The sequence below is a fragment of the Pelophylax lessonae genome (assembly GCF_965119305.1).
Source record: "Pelophylax lessonae genome assembly, chromosome: 13".
In the NCBI taxonomy this organism is placed as follows: Eukaryota; Metazoa; Chordata; class Amphibia; order Anura; family Ranidae; genus Pelophylax; species Pelophylax lessonae.
The window spans coordinates 26,841,268-26,858,824 of record NC_138780.1 but is presented as its reverse complement, the minus strand read 5'-3'; the positions used below and the strand labels follow the sequence as shown (position 1 = coordinate 26,858,824).

The window sequence follows — 17,557 nt, the reverse complement described above, 5'->3', positions numbered from 1 at the left end:
AGAGGGAGGTGTCACAGCCCCTGCTGCTCTCTATGGGGAATCGGATGAGAGCGGACCGCCTGTCCGCTCTCATCTGATCCGATGCCCAGGACAGATGGAAAATAGGGTTTCCATCCGTCCGGATTTCACGGACAGGATCGGATGCGGATGGCAGCAGGTGTCAGCGGACATGTCTCCGCTGACATCCGCTGCTCCATAGGGCTGAATGGGGCATCCAATCAGATCCATCTAAAAAACTGACATGTGAAAGAGCCCTAAGGCTGGTGGTCAGGATGTCCGTGCATCCCATCCAGTCTCAGGCTGGTGGTCAATGCACCACCCCATCCAATCTCGGTAGTCATGGATGTCTGTGCTAACATCAATGGTAGTAAACTGCAGAGAAGTCAGGGATGTCTGTGCATCACCCATCCACTCTCAGTTCAGGGAGGGGTGTCTGTTAACATCAGTGGCAGTTTATTGCAGAGAATGATACAGCTCCATGCTTTGTGGTCACATATATATTCATTCCAGCAATCCTGAGTGATTTTGAACTGCAGAATATGGGAAATTTGGAGAATCTGCATTTCTGTAAACCGCAAATGTTAGAAAATCTCTTCTGCATTCCTGACCCGTGACTTGCACAGCTCCGATAATCTGGAGACCACTTCTGTTAGGCTGCGTTCCCCGTGCTGTTTACTGTCTCTGGTCCGTACATTGACTGTGCTGTTCTGTTTCTCTCTATCGCCGACCACTGTGAAGTAGAAGAGGAAATCTGGAGTGAGCCAATACATAAAAGCATTTGTTTTATTTAAAGTGTCCCCACAGGCAAATGGCTTTATACATAGAGATGAAAGAGATACTTTGGCAGGTGAAACAGTTTGCATGTGTGTCATTGAAATCAACCAGTCATGTGATTTGCACACACTAGATCCCTTTTGGGAAGAGTTAGACCTTCTTTCAATTCTGTATTGCGGTCTGTGCCCCTGGTGGGGAGAATTACCCTCTCTATTAGTCCTGGTGACCATGGTCACCAAGGAAGCAGAAGGAAATCCAAAAGGACATGAATAGAAAAAAAAAAAAGAAAAACAAAACTGATAGGGATTTAACCACTTCCAAACAGGGCAGTTATACCCCCTTCCTGCCCAGACCAATTTTCAGCCCTCTCACACTTTGAATGATAATTACTCAGTCATGCAACGCTGTATCATTTTCTTCACAGAAATAGAGCTTTCTTTTGGTGGTATTTAATCACCACTGGGTTTTTTATTTTTTGCGATACAAGTGAAAAAAGAGTGAAAATTTTGAAACATTTTGTTTTTGTTTCTATTATAAAGTTTTAGTATAAGTAATTTTTTTTCATAAATTTGGGTAAAAATTTATACTGCTACATATCTTTGGTAAAAAATAACCCAAATTAGCGGTTATTATTTAGTCTGTGTGAAAGTTATAGAGTCTACAAGCTATGGTGCCAATCGTTGAAAATTGATCACACCTGATGTATCGACGGCCTATCTCATTTCTTGAGGCCCTGAAATGTCAGGACAGGGCAAATACCCCCCAAATGACCCCTTTTTGGAAAGTAGACATTGCAGGGTATTTAGTAAGAGGCATGGTGAGTTTTTTGAAATGGCAAATTTTTTCCACAATTCTATGGAAGATTAGGAATTCTTTTTTTTTTTTTTTTTTACACAAAATTGTCATAATAACAGGTTATTTCTCACACACAGTATATGCATACTTGCAATTACACCCCAAAATACATTCTGCTACTCTTCCTGAGTATGGCAATACCACATGTGTGAGACTTTTACACAGCCTGGCCACATACAGAGGCCCGACATGCAAGGAGCACCGTCAGGTGTTCTAGGAGCATAAATGACACACAATTTCCTAACGACCTATCACAATTTTGAAGGCCCTGGAGCACTAGGACAATAGAATTATACACAAAATGACCCCATTTTGGAAAGCAAACACCCCAACATATATTCTATGAGGGATAATGACTCTTTTAAACATGTCATTTTTTACCACAAGTTTTTGGAAAGTACTCCAATGACAGGTACTCCGAAGACCTGTCATCAGAGTACCCGATGGGCTGGTGACAGGTACTTGGGTACTGGGAAGGGCTAGTGACAGGTCCTCTTTATTGGGGGGGCAATAAGTATGTTTTGGGGTGCACTGTAATCCGTAACTAACTGTTACCACAATCTCCTCCTCACACAGGATTGGTGTGTGAGGAGGAGAACACTGTAACCGCTAGTTACCGTGGTTTCTTTTTTACATTCTATGACCGGCTGTGATTGAACACAGTCGGTCACGTGGTAAAGAGCCAATTTCATTGGTGCTTTACCCTGATCAGGGATGGACTGTGTCAGAGTGAAACTCTCCATCCCTGATCACAAGGACAGTGCATGTGGCCGGACACAGCCGAGGGGGGGGGGGGGGGGGGGGAGGGAGAGAGCAGCGGGAACGGGCGGACATAACGAGGGAGTGTTCCTGCCGGCGTCATTTTACAATGCGCCGGTAGGGAAGTTCACTTTTTTTTTTTAAACATTTTTGCAGGTAAAAAATTATGCATTTATTTTTTTTGAGTCTGTAAAGCAATGCAACAGCAGACAGCAGATCTATCAGTGTAATTGTGTGTCTGTACATCCCATCGATGAACTACCACGGCGCTCCATAGCACCGTGGTAGTTCATTTAGAACTACAAGCCGACACCTTCAAAGGATGGCGGGGCTTGTAGTTCATTCACTCAAAGAGTGTGGCCATGTGAGCAGAGCCCCGCATGGATTTAAAAAACCGACATCTAGTACGAGGAACTTCTCGCTGTTCTGCTGCCAAAGGGAGGGTGGGGGGGGGGGTGGGTTGAAATCAGGCAGCAGCTGCAGCATTGGGGACATGTTACATGTTCCGCCCTAAAAACAAATGGATGTAACATGTTCCCAAAAGTGAACTTCTCCTTTAAACCATTTCCTACTCTATGCAAAAACTAAAAACAAAGAAAAGCTCAAATTAAGCTGCTGACCTCTTTGAATGGAAACAATATAATAAGATTTACAATACTGCTATCCATAGAAAGAATCAGGAGAAAATGTTATTGATGTTGCCAATTAACCGGCAGCTGATCTGGCTCCTGGATTGTGTGGTGCAATTATATCAGCATTATTGCCTGCCATGTAGAATATAATTCTCCACCCAACAGAAAATTGTATAAGAATGTAGAGAATAAAAAGAACCTAAAAAAATTAAATGTTTGTTCCAAATGCGCTGGAGGACCATAAACCCTGCGTAGCACAGGCGCAATGTTCACTGGGTTAAATATTTGCCCCAGCTCACCTGCTCTTACAAGATCATTGCATAGCCTCAGTAGAGAATCTAGATCAGGGCCTAGTACCCTTTGCCTTGATCTAAAGGCCATTAGGGTGGATGTTTTGTTTAACAATGGTGGTAGCATAAGAAACACTACATACCAAGAATGAAATTGTACTGTGCCAGCTGAGCCTTGCGGATTTTCTTGCTGAAGGTGGTTCCTTGGTCTGTATCCATGTCCACCATGAAGCCGTGCTCATGAATGACCTGTTGCACCTGGTTACATGATAATGGAAAGGTGAAACAAATGCTTACAGTGCAGGTATGATGATCCTATCAGAAGAATCACATTGGGGGAGAGTTACTAAAACTGGAGCCCTCAGAATCTGGTGCAGCTGAGCCAATCAGCTTTTAACTTCAGATTGTTCAATCAGGCTTTGATAAAAAAAAAAAAAAAATAATAATAATATCTGAAAGTAGAATTGTTTCTATGCAGAGCTGCACCAGATTTTGCACTCTCCAGTTTTAGTAAATCGTCCCCATTGTGTCCATAATGGTTTACTGTAACTAAAAAGGTACAAGCATGGATATAGGCTAATAAGGCTTTCCTTTGTGAAGGATACATGCAGTTGATGAATATTTGTAGTTTATTATAGTATGGTTTAGATAGCCAAGTAGTGTTAAGGCTGGAAAGTAGAATAGAAAATTCTAATATCCATATTTATCTGACCAGAAAAATGCAATTGTATTTTTAGTCCAGACCATAATTACAGAAAATGTGCACAAACCCACGTCTCGTTATTGTGTTACTATTAATGGTCATACTTTTGTGTATATGTATTTTTTCTTACTTGGTAATATTTGCTAGTTTGTATTTAAGTTGATATTCACTTTTTATTTGATACTGTTTGTACTTCTCACGGATCCCGATGTGCAGTCATGGGATTTTGTGATCATGGAATTTTTATCTTGTATTGTTTTGTGTTCTCAGCCTTAACCCCTTATGAAGTGTCCTTACATAACTGGCTGGGTTGCCTAATAGAGATGCTAGAGGTAAGATGTGAGTTTGGCCCGTTCCTGTATTTGGTTATGATTGATATCTGTATTCACACTTTACAACACGGCATTTATCTTTCTTGTTGGCTCTTACTATTCAAATACATTTTTTTTTAGCGTGTTATATTCATGAGCTGAATTAGCTAGGCTGAAAGTAATGTGCTAAGCTCAGTAATTTTGGCAACAATCAGAATGTATGACTGTTCAATGATGATGGAAGGTTGCTTTTAGGTTTTAACACTTTGCAAGTCACCTTTCATAACTAAGCCTGGCACAGATAGATTGGGCATAGAAGGAGCAGTTTTTCATCTGATCTGACAGATATTAGATTAACCACAGTGTAGAGCAGCCATTCTCATCTATAGTGGAGCACTTAAATGGCTTCTCAGCCTTTTGGCTAAGATCAAGTGTATTTGTTCCTACTGGTGTAGCAGGGCCATTCTTCTAGCCTTCTGGGTGGGATATTGGGTTGTATAGTATCCCTGGTGGCATGATGGGGGCCAATTGGATTTTGTAAGAACTTAACGTAAAATTATTTTCTGCGAGTCCTCTGACAGACGCAGCTCTCAATGCTTCTTCACTAATGGGTTATGCACAAAAAACAGGAGTAGGCTAGGCAGTGAAAAGTTTTCACTAGACACACCTATAGGGGCTGTCCTTCACACATAACCCCAGACACACTGTGCTCTAAAATCAGTTTCGTAGCAAGCATTGAAACAAGAAACAACCAACCCCAAAATAGAGGGGCGGGAGCTGCGTCTGTCAGAGGACACAGAGAAAATGATTTTACAGTAAGTTCTTACAAAAATCTAATTTTCTCTTACGTCCTCTGACAGACACAGCTCTCAATGCTTCTTCACTAATGGTACGTCCCAAAGTAGTGTAGGCATGAGGGGTGGGACGAACGCCACCAAAAACTGTTAACGCATTTCCAATGCTAAAAACGTAGCAAACAGGTCAACAAAAGCTAAACCAACGGGAGCTTGCCCCAAGACAAAAATTCACCCCCAAAAGAGAAAAACCATGTCTCTTCGCCAAACAGCAGCCTGCAAAACTTTGCAGTCAAAGGAAGCATCCGAGGATGCCATCAAATCAATCTTGTAGAATTTTTTAAAAGTGTGTACAGACAACCAGGTCGCCGCTTTACACACCTGAGCCACAGAAGCCTGATGGCGAAAAGCCCAAGAGGCATTCAGCGCTCTAGAAGAATGCGCCCTCACAGGGAAGGGAGGAACCTGACCCTTTAATGAATAGGCCTGGACAATAGTCTGTCTGATCCATTTTGACATGGTTGCAGCAGACGCAGCTGAACCCTTACGAGATCCCTCAGGAAGGACAAACAGAGAATCAGATGTCCGAAAGGACTCCGTGGCTGACAGGTAGTAAGTAGACCCTGATCACCCAAACCACATCTAGTGAATGCAAGGCAAATTCCTTGGAATGCTTAGCACAGAGCAAAAGGTAAAACAATATCTTCATTGGAGGTGGAAAGCGGACACCACCTTGAGGAGAAAAGATTTGTCAGGTCGCAGAACAACCTTATCCCTATGAACGACCAGGGGTGAACGGCAAGACAGAGCCGCCAAATCAGACACCCTGCTAGCAGAGGTGATAGCCACCAAAAAGGCAACCTTCTGAGACAACAAAGGCAGAGAAATTTCCCTGATATTTAAAAAAGGGAGGTGGTTGAAAAATGGACAAAACCAAATTCAGATCCCACAGAGGTAAAGGGGATCTCCTCAGCAGAGCCAGATGACGCACCCCTTGAATAAAGGTGCGAATCAAGGAATTAGTCGCCAAGGGACGTTGGAAGTAAATGGCTAAGGCCGACACCTAACCTTTAATCGTGCCTAAACCCAAACGTTGCTCCACTCCTTTCTGCAAGAAGGCGAAGACCCTCGCCACCGAGAGAGCGAGGATGCAACCCTTGCGACTCACACTAGGCAATATACATCTTCCAAGTAGGATGATAAATCTTCCTGGAAGTCGCCTTCCTAACTCTCAGCAAGGTAGGAATCATAGAATCAGAGAAAACCCTATGTCTCAACACCTGGCCTTCAACAGCCATGCCGTTAAAGCCAGCGACCGTAAAGCAGGATGGAAGATCGGCCCTTGAGACAGCAGATCCTCTCTCAGAGGCAACCGCCATAGAGGCTCGACAACCATTTTTACAAGGTCTGCATACCACAACCAGCGAGGCCAGTCTGGGGCCACCAGAATCACCTGTACCTTCTCCACCGCCAACCTGCGGAGGAACCTCGACAACAGTTGTAGCAGAGGGAAGGCGTAAATTAGCCGGTATCGGCTCCAAGGCACCACCAATGCGTCTGTGGCGTCAGCCAGAGGATCCCGAGCCCTGGCCACCAGCCGCTCTACCTTTTTGTTTAGATGAGACGCAAACAGATCCACCTCCGAAGTTCCCCATTGGGCACACCGGAGGCGAAAAACCTCCGGATGCAGGACTATTCACCCTGATCCAGAGGCGGACGACTCAGGTAATCCGCCTGACAGTTCTCCACTCCTGGAATGTGAACTGCGGAGAAAGCTGGAATGTGAACAGCGGAGAGAGCCGAAACGTGCGCCTCAGCCCAAGTCAGAATTTCAGCCACTTCCTTGACCGCCCGGGCACTCTTGGTGCCCCCTTGGTGATTGATGTAAGCCACAGCTGTGGCATTGTCGGATTGCATCCGAACCGGAAGACCGTGCAGCCGAGGCGTCCAATGGAGCAGGCAGAGTTTGATCACCCTGAGCTCCAGGATATTTATAGGTAAAGAGGTTTCCTCCATCGACCACGTTCCTTGGGCACAAAGAGTGTCCAGCACTCCACCCCAGCCTGTCAGGCTGGCATCCGTGGTGATCACTGTCCACAACAGTGGCAGAAACGACCTCCTCTGGCTCAGAGCGGGCGACAGAAGCCACCACGAGAGCTACGACCTTGTGAGACGGCTTAGACATATCATCCTGTCCAAGGATGGCAAGAATCTCCACTTGTAGAGGCCTTGTGTGAAATTGGGCCAACGGGACCACCTCGAAGGCCGACACCATCAGCCCCAGGGACCTCATACATGTCCGTAGGGAGGAGAGATCGTTGCCCATCAGGATCCTGATCTCTCCCCAAAAAGGTCTGGAGTTTTTCCTCCGGAAGAAAGACCCTCGCTTGAGAGGAGTCTAGGAGCATGCCCAGATAACTCAGACGTAGTGACGGGGTAAGCGCAGACTTCTGGAAGTTCATGGTCCACCCGAACTTCTGAAGCGTCTGAACTGTGAATATCAGGTCGCCCGACAGGGTGGTACAAGAGCTTGCCCTTAACAGGAGATCGTCCAGATAACAGAGGACCGCAATCCCCTTTTTGTGTAGCAAAGCCAGCACCGGGGCCAAAACCTTGGATGAATACTCTGGGAGCAGAAGCTAGACCAAAGGGTAAAGCCACAAATTGAAAGTGCTCCTCCGCCACTGCGAAATGGAAATACAGCTGATGACCCTCGTAAGTAGGAATGTGCAGATACGCATCTTTTAAATCGATGGAGGCCAGAAAAATCCCCTTGATTTAAAGACGCCACCACCGACTGAATGGATTCCATCCAAAACTTCTGCACCCGCACAAAGCGGTTCAGCGATTTGAGGTCCAGAATTGGACGCACCTTGCCCTCCTTCATGGGCACCATGAACAGGTTTGAGTAAAAACCTCAAAACCTGTCCTGCTGAGGAACCGGGACGTTTACGCCCTGTGCAAGGAGATCCTGCACTGCCCCCCTGAGATCTGTCAAACAATCCGGAGGCAGACGGAGGTTTGATGGAAAGAACCTGTCTGCTTGGGCTTTCCTGACCAAGCCTTCTTGTTTCCTCGGAGGCCCTGAACGGTTTGCCTTTTTCCTGCGCCCCGGAGGCACCAGAAAGCCCCCTGAGAGCCTTGAAGGAAGGCACCCGCTTACTGCGAGGTGGCTTACCTTTTGCGGATTGGGGGAGAAGAGTACTCTTACCCCCCGTTAGACCCTTGATTAACTCATCCAAGGAGTCACCAAACAAACAGACATTCACCTAAAAAGGGAAGATCAGTTATGGCCTTCTTAGAAGCCTGGTCCGCCGACCAGCTCTTCAGCCACACCATGCGGCGTACGGCAATCCCCACCGCAAACACTCGGTGTTGAAGTGGAACTTCCCCTTTTGTGTGAAGTTCTGCTTTAAGGAGGTGGTGATATTCAGGTGGAAGTAAGAGTTTAAGAGTGCCTTTAATTGCAATTGCTGAGGTGTAAGCATGCAAAATAAGCCATTGATAGTGAAAGCATATTAAGCCCTTCTACATTTAGTTTTGGATAGACTTTGGGAATAGTATATGAATTCAGTAAAGAATGACATCTGCCTGTGAACCCTACTGCTCTCCCTGTCCCAAGAAATTACAGCAACAGAAAACTGGTAGAAGCTAACCCTTCCCAATTTCACTAATAACATATTGTTTTTTGGATTTGCAATCTGGAACAGGAGGTGATGGAAAATCTTCCTGTTGGAATACAAGGCACAGACAGACTGCAATAGGAAAAAAAAAATTGAAAAACCCGAATGGGATTCTATCCCTTCCCCGCAAAAAATGGCAGGAGTTGATCTTTTATGTGAGCAGTAAGGAACAGAGAAAAATGTATAAATTTTACCTCCTTGGCATAATCCTCAGTACTGGCTCCTGTGGGTATTACCATGACCTGGAATGGTGACAACCATAATGGCCTACAAAAGATATAGTACAGAAAGGGGTATTATTGGATGGGCATTGTCCACTATTACAAAGATATACACATCCTAGGACATCAACTGCCCAATACACCCAGATATGTTGCATAATTTATAAAACTAAACAGTGACCTATAGAACTGATAAATCAAATGGAACGTTGTGTGAAAGGGGCCTAAATAAATGGATTCCCCCAAGGGTGCCTTCACACTGCCCCGATGCAGTCCCACTGCGCTTTGTGTAAAACGTACTGCTGTCAGATTTTGTGCAGGTTGGCTGCACTTTCCCATAGACTTCTATGATGTATTGTGGTTTTAGTGTGGTTTCAGAAAGCCCAAAGATGCAGCAGGCAGGAGTTTTAATGCGCTTTCTGAAAAACTGCACCAAAGTAGTAGGAAAAGTTCATGTTTGGAGCATGTAACATTTTTAATTGTCGTGCACAGGGCTCCACCCACGCACCCGCATCATTCATTCACAGTGATCTGTGAATAAATTAACTACAAGTACTTTCTTCCATTGTGGCAGGAAGTTTCAATGAACTGTGAGGGTGCTGATTGGAGCGCTCATAGTCCATTAACACTTCCTACAGCTCTAAAACTGATAGGCCATACAGAGGTACAGGCACAGTGCTGTAGGAAGTGTCTGCAGGAGCCAAACTTTGCAGGCTTCTGGTTGAAAAAAAAAAACGAAAAATGCACCTCTGACTGCAAAAATATGCATTTATTATTTTTGTCCCTGAGACCCCTTTCACACAAGCGGACCGTTCAGAACCGCCTGTCAGTTTTTCACGGGGATCTGAATGGATGCCCCATGCATCTCTATAGGGCATCGGATGTCAGCAGACATGTCCACTGACATCCGATCAGATCCGTCAAATCTGGACGGATGGAAACCCTATTTTCCATCCGTCTGGCAGATCGGATGAGAACGGACAGATGGTCTGTTCCCATCCGATTCCCCCATAGAGAAAAATGGGGACCTGACAGCTCTGTCTCCGCACACAGCGTGGAGACACAGCTGCCATCCGCCTGCTCAGCGGGGGGATCGGCGGATCGATCCCCCGCTGAGATAAACGGAGTCCGCCGACGGACGACTGTGTGTGAAAGGGGCCTTAAGGTGAACTTATCCTTAATCTGCTTCACAGTTTTGCCAGGCAAAAGACACCAATATTTCATATTTGAGATTCCTGTGCCACCTGCAAGGCATGGACAATATTCCACTATATCATAATAAAATTGTTTTTTCTTTCTCTCTCTTCTATTTTTAGGATTACAGGAATTAATGTGACCCAAGAAAGAATAAAATAGAAAATAGTAGCCTGGCTGTACGATGTACATTGTTGGAGTGCTGGATTTTTCTCTATATTTGGCTGTACATCGTGACTCAGGTATGTGAATCACGACAAATGTCTGAATAATCCTTTATCAAGTAAAACTCCTCACTTATGTGGTTTTAACTGTATTTAGTCATTTGCCAATGGCTGCAGTTTTCTTTAGTCCTGGTACATTTGACCTGAAATATGAATTTCTGGCTTTTAGATTCTTGCTGGCGATTCTAAACTCTGCCTGCCTACACTGTGTGCAACCAGCAGCAGCTGTCAAGATTTGAACCCTGTACAAACCAATGGCTGGTGCCACAGCTGTTCACATTTAACCACTCATCTTGAGTGCTTACATGCGAATAGAGCCAATGGCCAACCCTGGAAGCAAAGTGTGTGCACCTGATATGCATGTCTGCAGAATTCTGGCCTAGTTTGTAGATGGCCATTCACAGAGCATTGCTGCATTCACAAGCACCATTTAGCTGCTTCTGAATGTGGAAAACCATGCATCCCTAGCCACCCTTGTGCATAGATTCAGCTGCAGTTTTCCTGGGTGTGTCCACCACAACAGATTTGGATTTTGTGCGGAATCTGATAAAAGGTGTGCAACACCTCCCTTAAGCCGATGTCCTGCCGAAATCTCCAACCACATTATTTCCGGTGACTGTACACTGGGAATAATTGGAGATTTCTAGGACTTTGCGTTTTCACACAACACCGGCAGCCTATACACCTGAGTACATGGTATAATTCGTGCAGATTCTTACTCCGCCCGCTAGTAACCAAAAACATGGCCGCCTCCAAGGCCGCGACAACTACCGGGCGGAGTAAGAATCTGCACTAATTATACCATGTACTCGGGTGTATAGGCTGCCGATGCTTGGAGATTTCTAGAACTTGGTGTTTTCACACAACACCGGCAGCCTATACACCCGAGTACATGGTATAATTAGTGCAGATTCTTACTCCGCCCGGTAGTTGTCGCGGCCTTGGAGGCGGCCATGTTTTTGGTTAGTAGCGGGCGGAGTAAGAATCTGCACTAATTATACCATGTGCTCGGGTGTATAGGCTGCCGGTGTTGTGTGAAAACACCAAGTCCTAGAAATCTCCAATTATTCCCAGTGTACATTCACCGGAAATAACGTGGTTGGAGATTTCGGCAGTACACCGGCCAAAGATCGCGTCAATCTTGGCCAGTTCAGCAAGGACCGGCCAAGATTCAAACCATCTACGGCAATGGTCCTCAACTTCGGTCCTCAGGGCCCACTAACAGGCCAGATTTTAAGTATTACCTTGGAGAGATGCAGACTAGAGTACTGCAATCACTGAGCAGCAAATTATATCACCTGGGATGTATATCAGTTATCTTGCAAACCTGGTCTGTTAGTGGGCCCTGAGGGCCAGGGTTGAGGACCACTGATCTATGGGCAGGCTGATTGTATCCAAGCTGATCCACTGATTGACTTTGGAACCACCAGCATGTTGGATTTTTACATTTGATTTTTGCCAGTGGCTATAGCCACCAGCAGTAATCACTGTGTTCTCCGGGCAGGGATGGCTCCGAGCCCCCCCACCAGGAGAAAACAATAGCTCCATGGGAGGGATTTCCCCATCAACACTGACTGATGATCGTGGAAATCTAGTGATTTTCATTCCAGCAATCCATGGTTGCAGGAAAGAAAAAAAATCGCATAGTCTATGGCCCGCCTTATACATTGTGATATCTCTGCTCCAGTAACCTTCCATGTCTTATGTGGGGCTGTTGAAGGATGCAGCTCACAGGCAAAAGATTGGGATTATCTGCTGCTAGTGACATTTTGATGGCTTGCAAAAACTGCTATCAGTAGTTGCCCAGCTAATGGAAATGACTCATTTATCAGCTGATGTACACATGCTATTCTCTTACCACTTCCCAGCGTAATTCTCTGCCAAAATAGCCAACATCCTCTCTACGGAGCCAAGTATAGCACGATGGATCATGACTGGTCTCTCCGCTATGCCATCCTCTTTACTGTATCGGGGAACAGAAAGGGCTCAGCTTAGCAGATCTCATTTCACAACAACGGTTGTTATCCTAGGTTACTGATCAGTCAATACAAAACTTTCCAGTGAAAGGCATTGTTTTCATCACACATTCCGCAGAGTTGTGCAATCACGTCTTCTCTTGGTAACCAAAATATACACAAGTCTTAACCGATATTAACACATAGAACCAACGATATTGTCTGTTTACGTGTTTAAAACCACATTAGTTCAAATGAAAAATGCATAAAAAAACAGGGGAGCAAACACTTTTACATTATGTCCTTCTGTGAACTAATCCAAATAGGTGCCTTAAGTCAAAACAAAAGAGCAAATGTCAAGGCTCGGGGTCATTTGTAATGGAAGTATATGATAAACCAGACTAATCCCGGAGCCTAGGTATTTGCTCATGTGACTGAACCAATCCAAAAAGGTCAGCATTTATTTTATCTCCACTATCTATATGGTGACAGCACTTTACATAGGTACATAGACCCAATCTATGCATTGTCCCTATCTCCTGGGGGAGCAAATAGCCTCATGTCCTAAACTACTATACTAACATTACGTTTTCAGAATTTCTTTGCAAATCCAGAGTGGTATTGCGACCAAGTCAGTAACTTTTGTTCTTCTCCTTTTAGATCTGTAATTGGAAGACAACAAGTCCCATCTGTCAATGCAGCACAACGGAGCACAGGTGTAGGGATATCACCACACTCAGCCCATTGTTTACTTCCTCCAGCACAATAACTAAAGATCTGTACTCCTGTAAAGACCTGGGGGGGCAGAGGAGCCTCTGCATTGCACTTGTGATGCACTGATCCCTGTTGCAATGCTCTGCAGGCTCCAATGCAAAATACCGTATTTATCGGCGTATAACACGCACCTAAATTTAAAATAAACAGCTTTGAACATTTTTTTAAAATTAAATGTAGTCTTACCAGTGCCCACAAATGCAGCCTCGCCAGTGCAGTGCCCATACATGCAGCCTCACCAGCACCAATGCCCATAATTGCAGCCTCGCCAGCGCAGTGCCAATACAAGCAGCCTCGCCAGTGCCCATACATGCAGCCTTGCCAGCGCCAGTGTCCATAATTGCAGTCTTGCCAGCGCCAATAATTGCAGCCTTGCCAGCGCCAGTGCCCATAATTGCAGCCTCCCCAGTGCCCATACATGCAACCTTCGCCAGTGCCCATAATTGCAGCCTCGCCAGTGCCCATAATTGAAGCAACCCCAGCGCCAGTGCCCATACATGCAGCCTCGCCAGTGCCCGTACATGCAGCCTCACCAGAGCCAGTGCCCATAATTGCAGCCTCGCCAGCGTAGTGCCAATAAATGCAGCCTCGCCAGTGCCCGTACATGCAGCCTCACCAGAGCCAGTGCCCATAATTGCAGCCTCGCCAGCGTAGTGCCAATAAATGCAGCCTCGCCAGTGCCCATACATGCAGCCTCGCCAGCGCCAGTCCCCATAATTGCAGCCTCGCCAGCGCCAGTGCCCATAATTGCAGCCTTGCCAGTGCCCATAATTGCAGCCTCGCCAGCGCCCATACATGCAGCCTCCCAGTTCCCATACATGCAGCCTCCCCAGTGCCCATACATGCTGCCTCGCCAGTGCCCATAACTGCTGCCTCGCCAGTGCCCATAATTGCACCCTCGCCAGTGCCACTATACACATCACTTTTAAAAACGTCCATAAAGCAGCGCCGAGAGGTAGAAGGGGGCGGGCGGCGCTGAGAAGGAAGGACGCGCTCTCATCGGAAGTCCTGGCGCCTATGATAGACGTCGGCATAGGAGGCGAGACTTCCGATGACAGCGCGTCCTTCCTTCTCCTCTGCGCCGCCCGCCCCCTTCTACCTCTCGGCGCTGCTTTCTGGACATGTTTTTTATATTGGTGTATAACACGCACAGCTACTTTTTCCTCCATTTTTAGGAGGAAAAGGTGGTGGATGTTATACGCCGATAAATACGGTAATTATAAATGTACTTTTTTTTTTTACAATACGGGAGCAGTTATTCATTTTTACAAAGGGTGGAAAATGCCTCTTTAGGGCATTGTATAAATTCTATTAGATGGGAAATTATGTTAATCCTTCCTCATACATTTAAAGAGGTAAGCCTCGTACACACGATCTGTTATCGGACGAGCTTTCGTCTTTTTTTGTTGCATGCTAGTCTCATATCGAAAGTGAAGAGGTTACTTTCATACGAAAATTCCCGTACAATAGAATTCTACTCCAGAAGTGATGTCATGTGTTGAATTGTTTTGTATGTGTTCTTTCATTTCTGAGCATGCTTAGTCTTGCTCTTACGATTTTTTTTTGGACTAAAACTGTACTAATTTAACAAAAATCGGACGTTGTGTTCACGTACGATAAAAATTTTATAGCCTTCACATCCAGTTTTTGTCACCTGGAAATTCATAATCGGCTGTCGAAAGCACTATACTAACTATCCGAAAATCGCCAGATCGTTCGGACGGATGAAATTTTACTTCTGATTTTCATATCGTGTGTACGGGCCTGTAGTAGTCCCATTGGCCACTTCTACGTACAGGGAAGCTTATAATAAAAGCGTAGGTACAAGGAATATCTCCAAAGCGTGCACTATTTAGGGGATATTCAGTGTCTCTTGAGCTGGTGACGTCCCAGCGCATGTGCTCTGAGGAACGGCATGCCTGTGCCGTTCCTTCAGAGTCCTGTGCCATAAACATGCGCATTGGAGTGACATCATCGCGGTTCGGCCATTCAAAGGACTGGAGCTCGCAAACCTGGAAGACCTAGTGAAGATGGAAGCCCAGTCAGCGGTGACAGGGCGCCGCTGGAGGGCCTTGTTTCAATGTAAGTCTTTCATAATGTGCTAGTATGCACATTATGACTTTACCGTGCAGGGAGAAGGTTTTTTTTTTTTTTTTTTTTAGTTAACTTTACTCCCGCTTTAAGACCTATTTTAGACTAGATTTGGTACTGAAGTATGTTTTTATTCCTTTAGTTTTACCCATTGTATTGATGAAGCACAGAAGAAGCTGGCACGTGGATGTGTAGTTTTCACGGATATCAGACCAGCAATGTATATATCCAGATACTACAAGATTACATCTTAATATGGACATCCGTTAATATAAATGCCATCTTGTGACTAATGCATTACAACCAATTGGAAACGTTGCCTGAATTATGGTTTCTACACTATATTGTAACAGGTTGAGTGTTGAAGACACACTGATACCCATATAGAAAAATTCAACTTAACTACTTCTAGCTTTACCCTTCTGTTGTACACATGATCAGAGGGACTTCAAGACCTAGGGTTAATGGGTGAAGCCTAATACCACTGCAAAAATCTATAGGTTTTATTTATTTTTATATTCAATAAAAAGGAACCGATCAGAATTAAAGTAGAGGAGTGGACATGTTTTGTAGGAACATTCTTCAGGGACTGTCATCCTTATCCTTCCAACTTGTGGACAACTTGTATTCTCATAGGAGACTTTCTGTAAAAGCAAAATGCTGCACGGTTTAGCCTTACTTAAAGGCTAAGCTCACCTTTAAAAAATAATAAATGCAATATGTGCATTTAATATTTTTTTTTAAAAACAAAAGCCTGCAAAGTATTGCACCTGCGATCAACAGATTACGCACATACTGCCTACAGCTCTGTTGCCCTTTCCTCCCGAATGGGCTTTTAGTTACAGAGCTGCAAGCAGTGAATGAACTACGACAGGGGTCTTCAAACTATGGCCCTACAGTTGTTCAGGAACTACAATTCCCATGATGCCTAGTCATGTCTGTGAATGTAAGTGGGGGTGTCATGGCGCTCTTCTAATATCCCAAGATGGTACAAGGAATGTGGGTGGATGGGGGGGGGGGGGGGTTATGGGGCTGCGTGGGGGGGAACACGCGTTCGGAGCATCCGTGCTCCTTCATCAGGCGATGGGAGTGTCTCAGGTGGGCAACAGGGTATAAATTCCCTGCCCCACCTGAGACACTCCCATCGCCTGACGAAGGAGCACGGATGCTCCGAACACGTGCAACCCCTATTTTTCTCCTGCCAGGAAGTGATGTCATCAGGGATCAGAAGTCGGCAGCCGGAGCCCTGTTGTGCATGCTCCGCCGCGGCCAGTGACAACTAGCAGCCCCACAGCGGCTCGGCTATACCTCTGGAACCTCACCACCTTCTCCTATGACCACTATCCTGGAAGAGGAAGATGGATGACCCTAACAGTCTTTGTGTACCGGTCTCACCCAACCTCGGACAGTGAGTCACCAATTTTAACAGTGTTAAATAAACTTGTACTATACTAAGCTGGCGCCGCTCTCTCCTTTCTTGCATGTCTGTGAATGTCAGAGTTTTACAATGCCTCATGGGATGTGTAGTTCCGCAACAGCTGGAGGGCCATAGTTTGAGGATTCCTGAACTACGAGCATGCTGATCAGCACCCTAGAAGTCCATCTGCTATGGTGACAGACAAACTTGTGTCTTTAGTCATAGGATTCCTGTTCAAAATGTGGGGGCAGTGGAGAAAACCCCCTGTCCGCTCTCACACTAAAAAGGAGGGGGGGGGGGTTAAATTAGAACATGTTACACTCTAAATACAGGTGTAACATGTTCTAAAATATGAACGTTATATTGTATTTCTATTTCCAGACTTTATATGACCCCCTTCCCCTAAACTAGGGCTTTCCCACACCTAAGGCCTAAGTGAATAAGGTAAAAGTATTACTAATTTATTTTTGCTTTAACTGGGTAATAAATTTTTTTTTTTTTTTTATTAGTGCAGTTTTGATTTAAAGGATAAGTTCACTTTAAAAAATATAAATAATAAATGCGCTTTTTTTTGCAGGTAAAAAAATGTGCCTTTATTCTTTGTTGCAGGAGCCTGTAAAAGCATTGCACAAATGATGAGGAAATCTGTCTGTCAGCCCCTACCTCTTATGAGTAAGCCAATACATTCTGACAGGTAGACTCCATGAACTAGCAAAAAATTGGGGGAGCAAGCCCTGAACATGTATATCTAAAGCCGGTGCAGCTATGGACCAAGCAACATGTATATTAAAAAAGAATAGCGCACACATGCAAAGGAAAGGACTATCAAATATGGAGACAATCCATAAATAAAAATGGGGATTTAGTCCCACCATATGGC

The 17,557-nt window shown here is 45.1% G+C and overlaps 1 protein-coding gene across 1 annotated transcript in view; it reads right to left on the bottom strand.

Annotated features, from left to right (window-relative positions):
- Positions 1-538: 538 nt before the first annotated feature.
- The window catches only part of TARS2 (threonyl-tRNA synthetase 2, mitochondrial), a gene marked incomplete at its 5' end in the record, with an annotated part of 94,938 nt that continues 77,919 nt past the window's right edge, over positions 539-17,557 (bottom strand). Inside the window, 4 exons of the mRNA XM_082274887.1 lie at positions 539-730; positions 3,454-3,568; positions 8,996-9,068; positions 12,299-12,403. Coding sequence (XP_082131013.1) covers positions 582-730; positions 3,454-3,568; positions 8,996-9,068; positions 12,299-12,403 — 442 coding nt within the window. The 3' untranslated portion in view covers positions 539-581. The remainder of the gene's footprint in view (positions 731-3,453; positions 3,569-8,995; positions 9,069-12,298; positions 12,404-17,557) is intronic.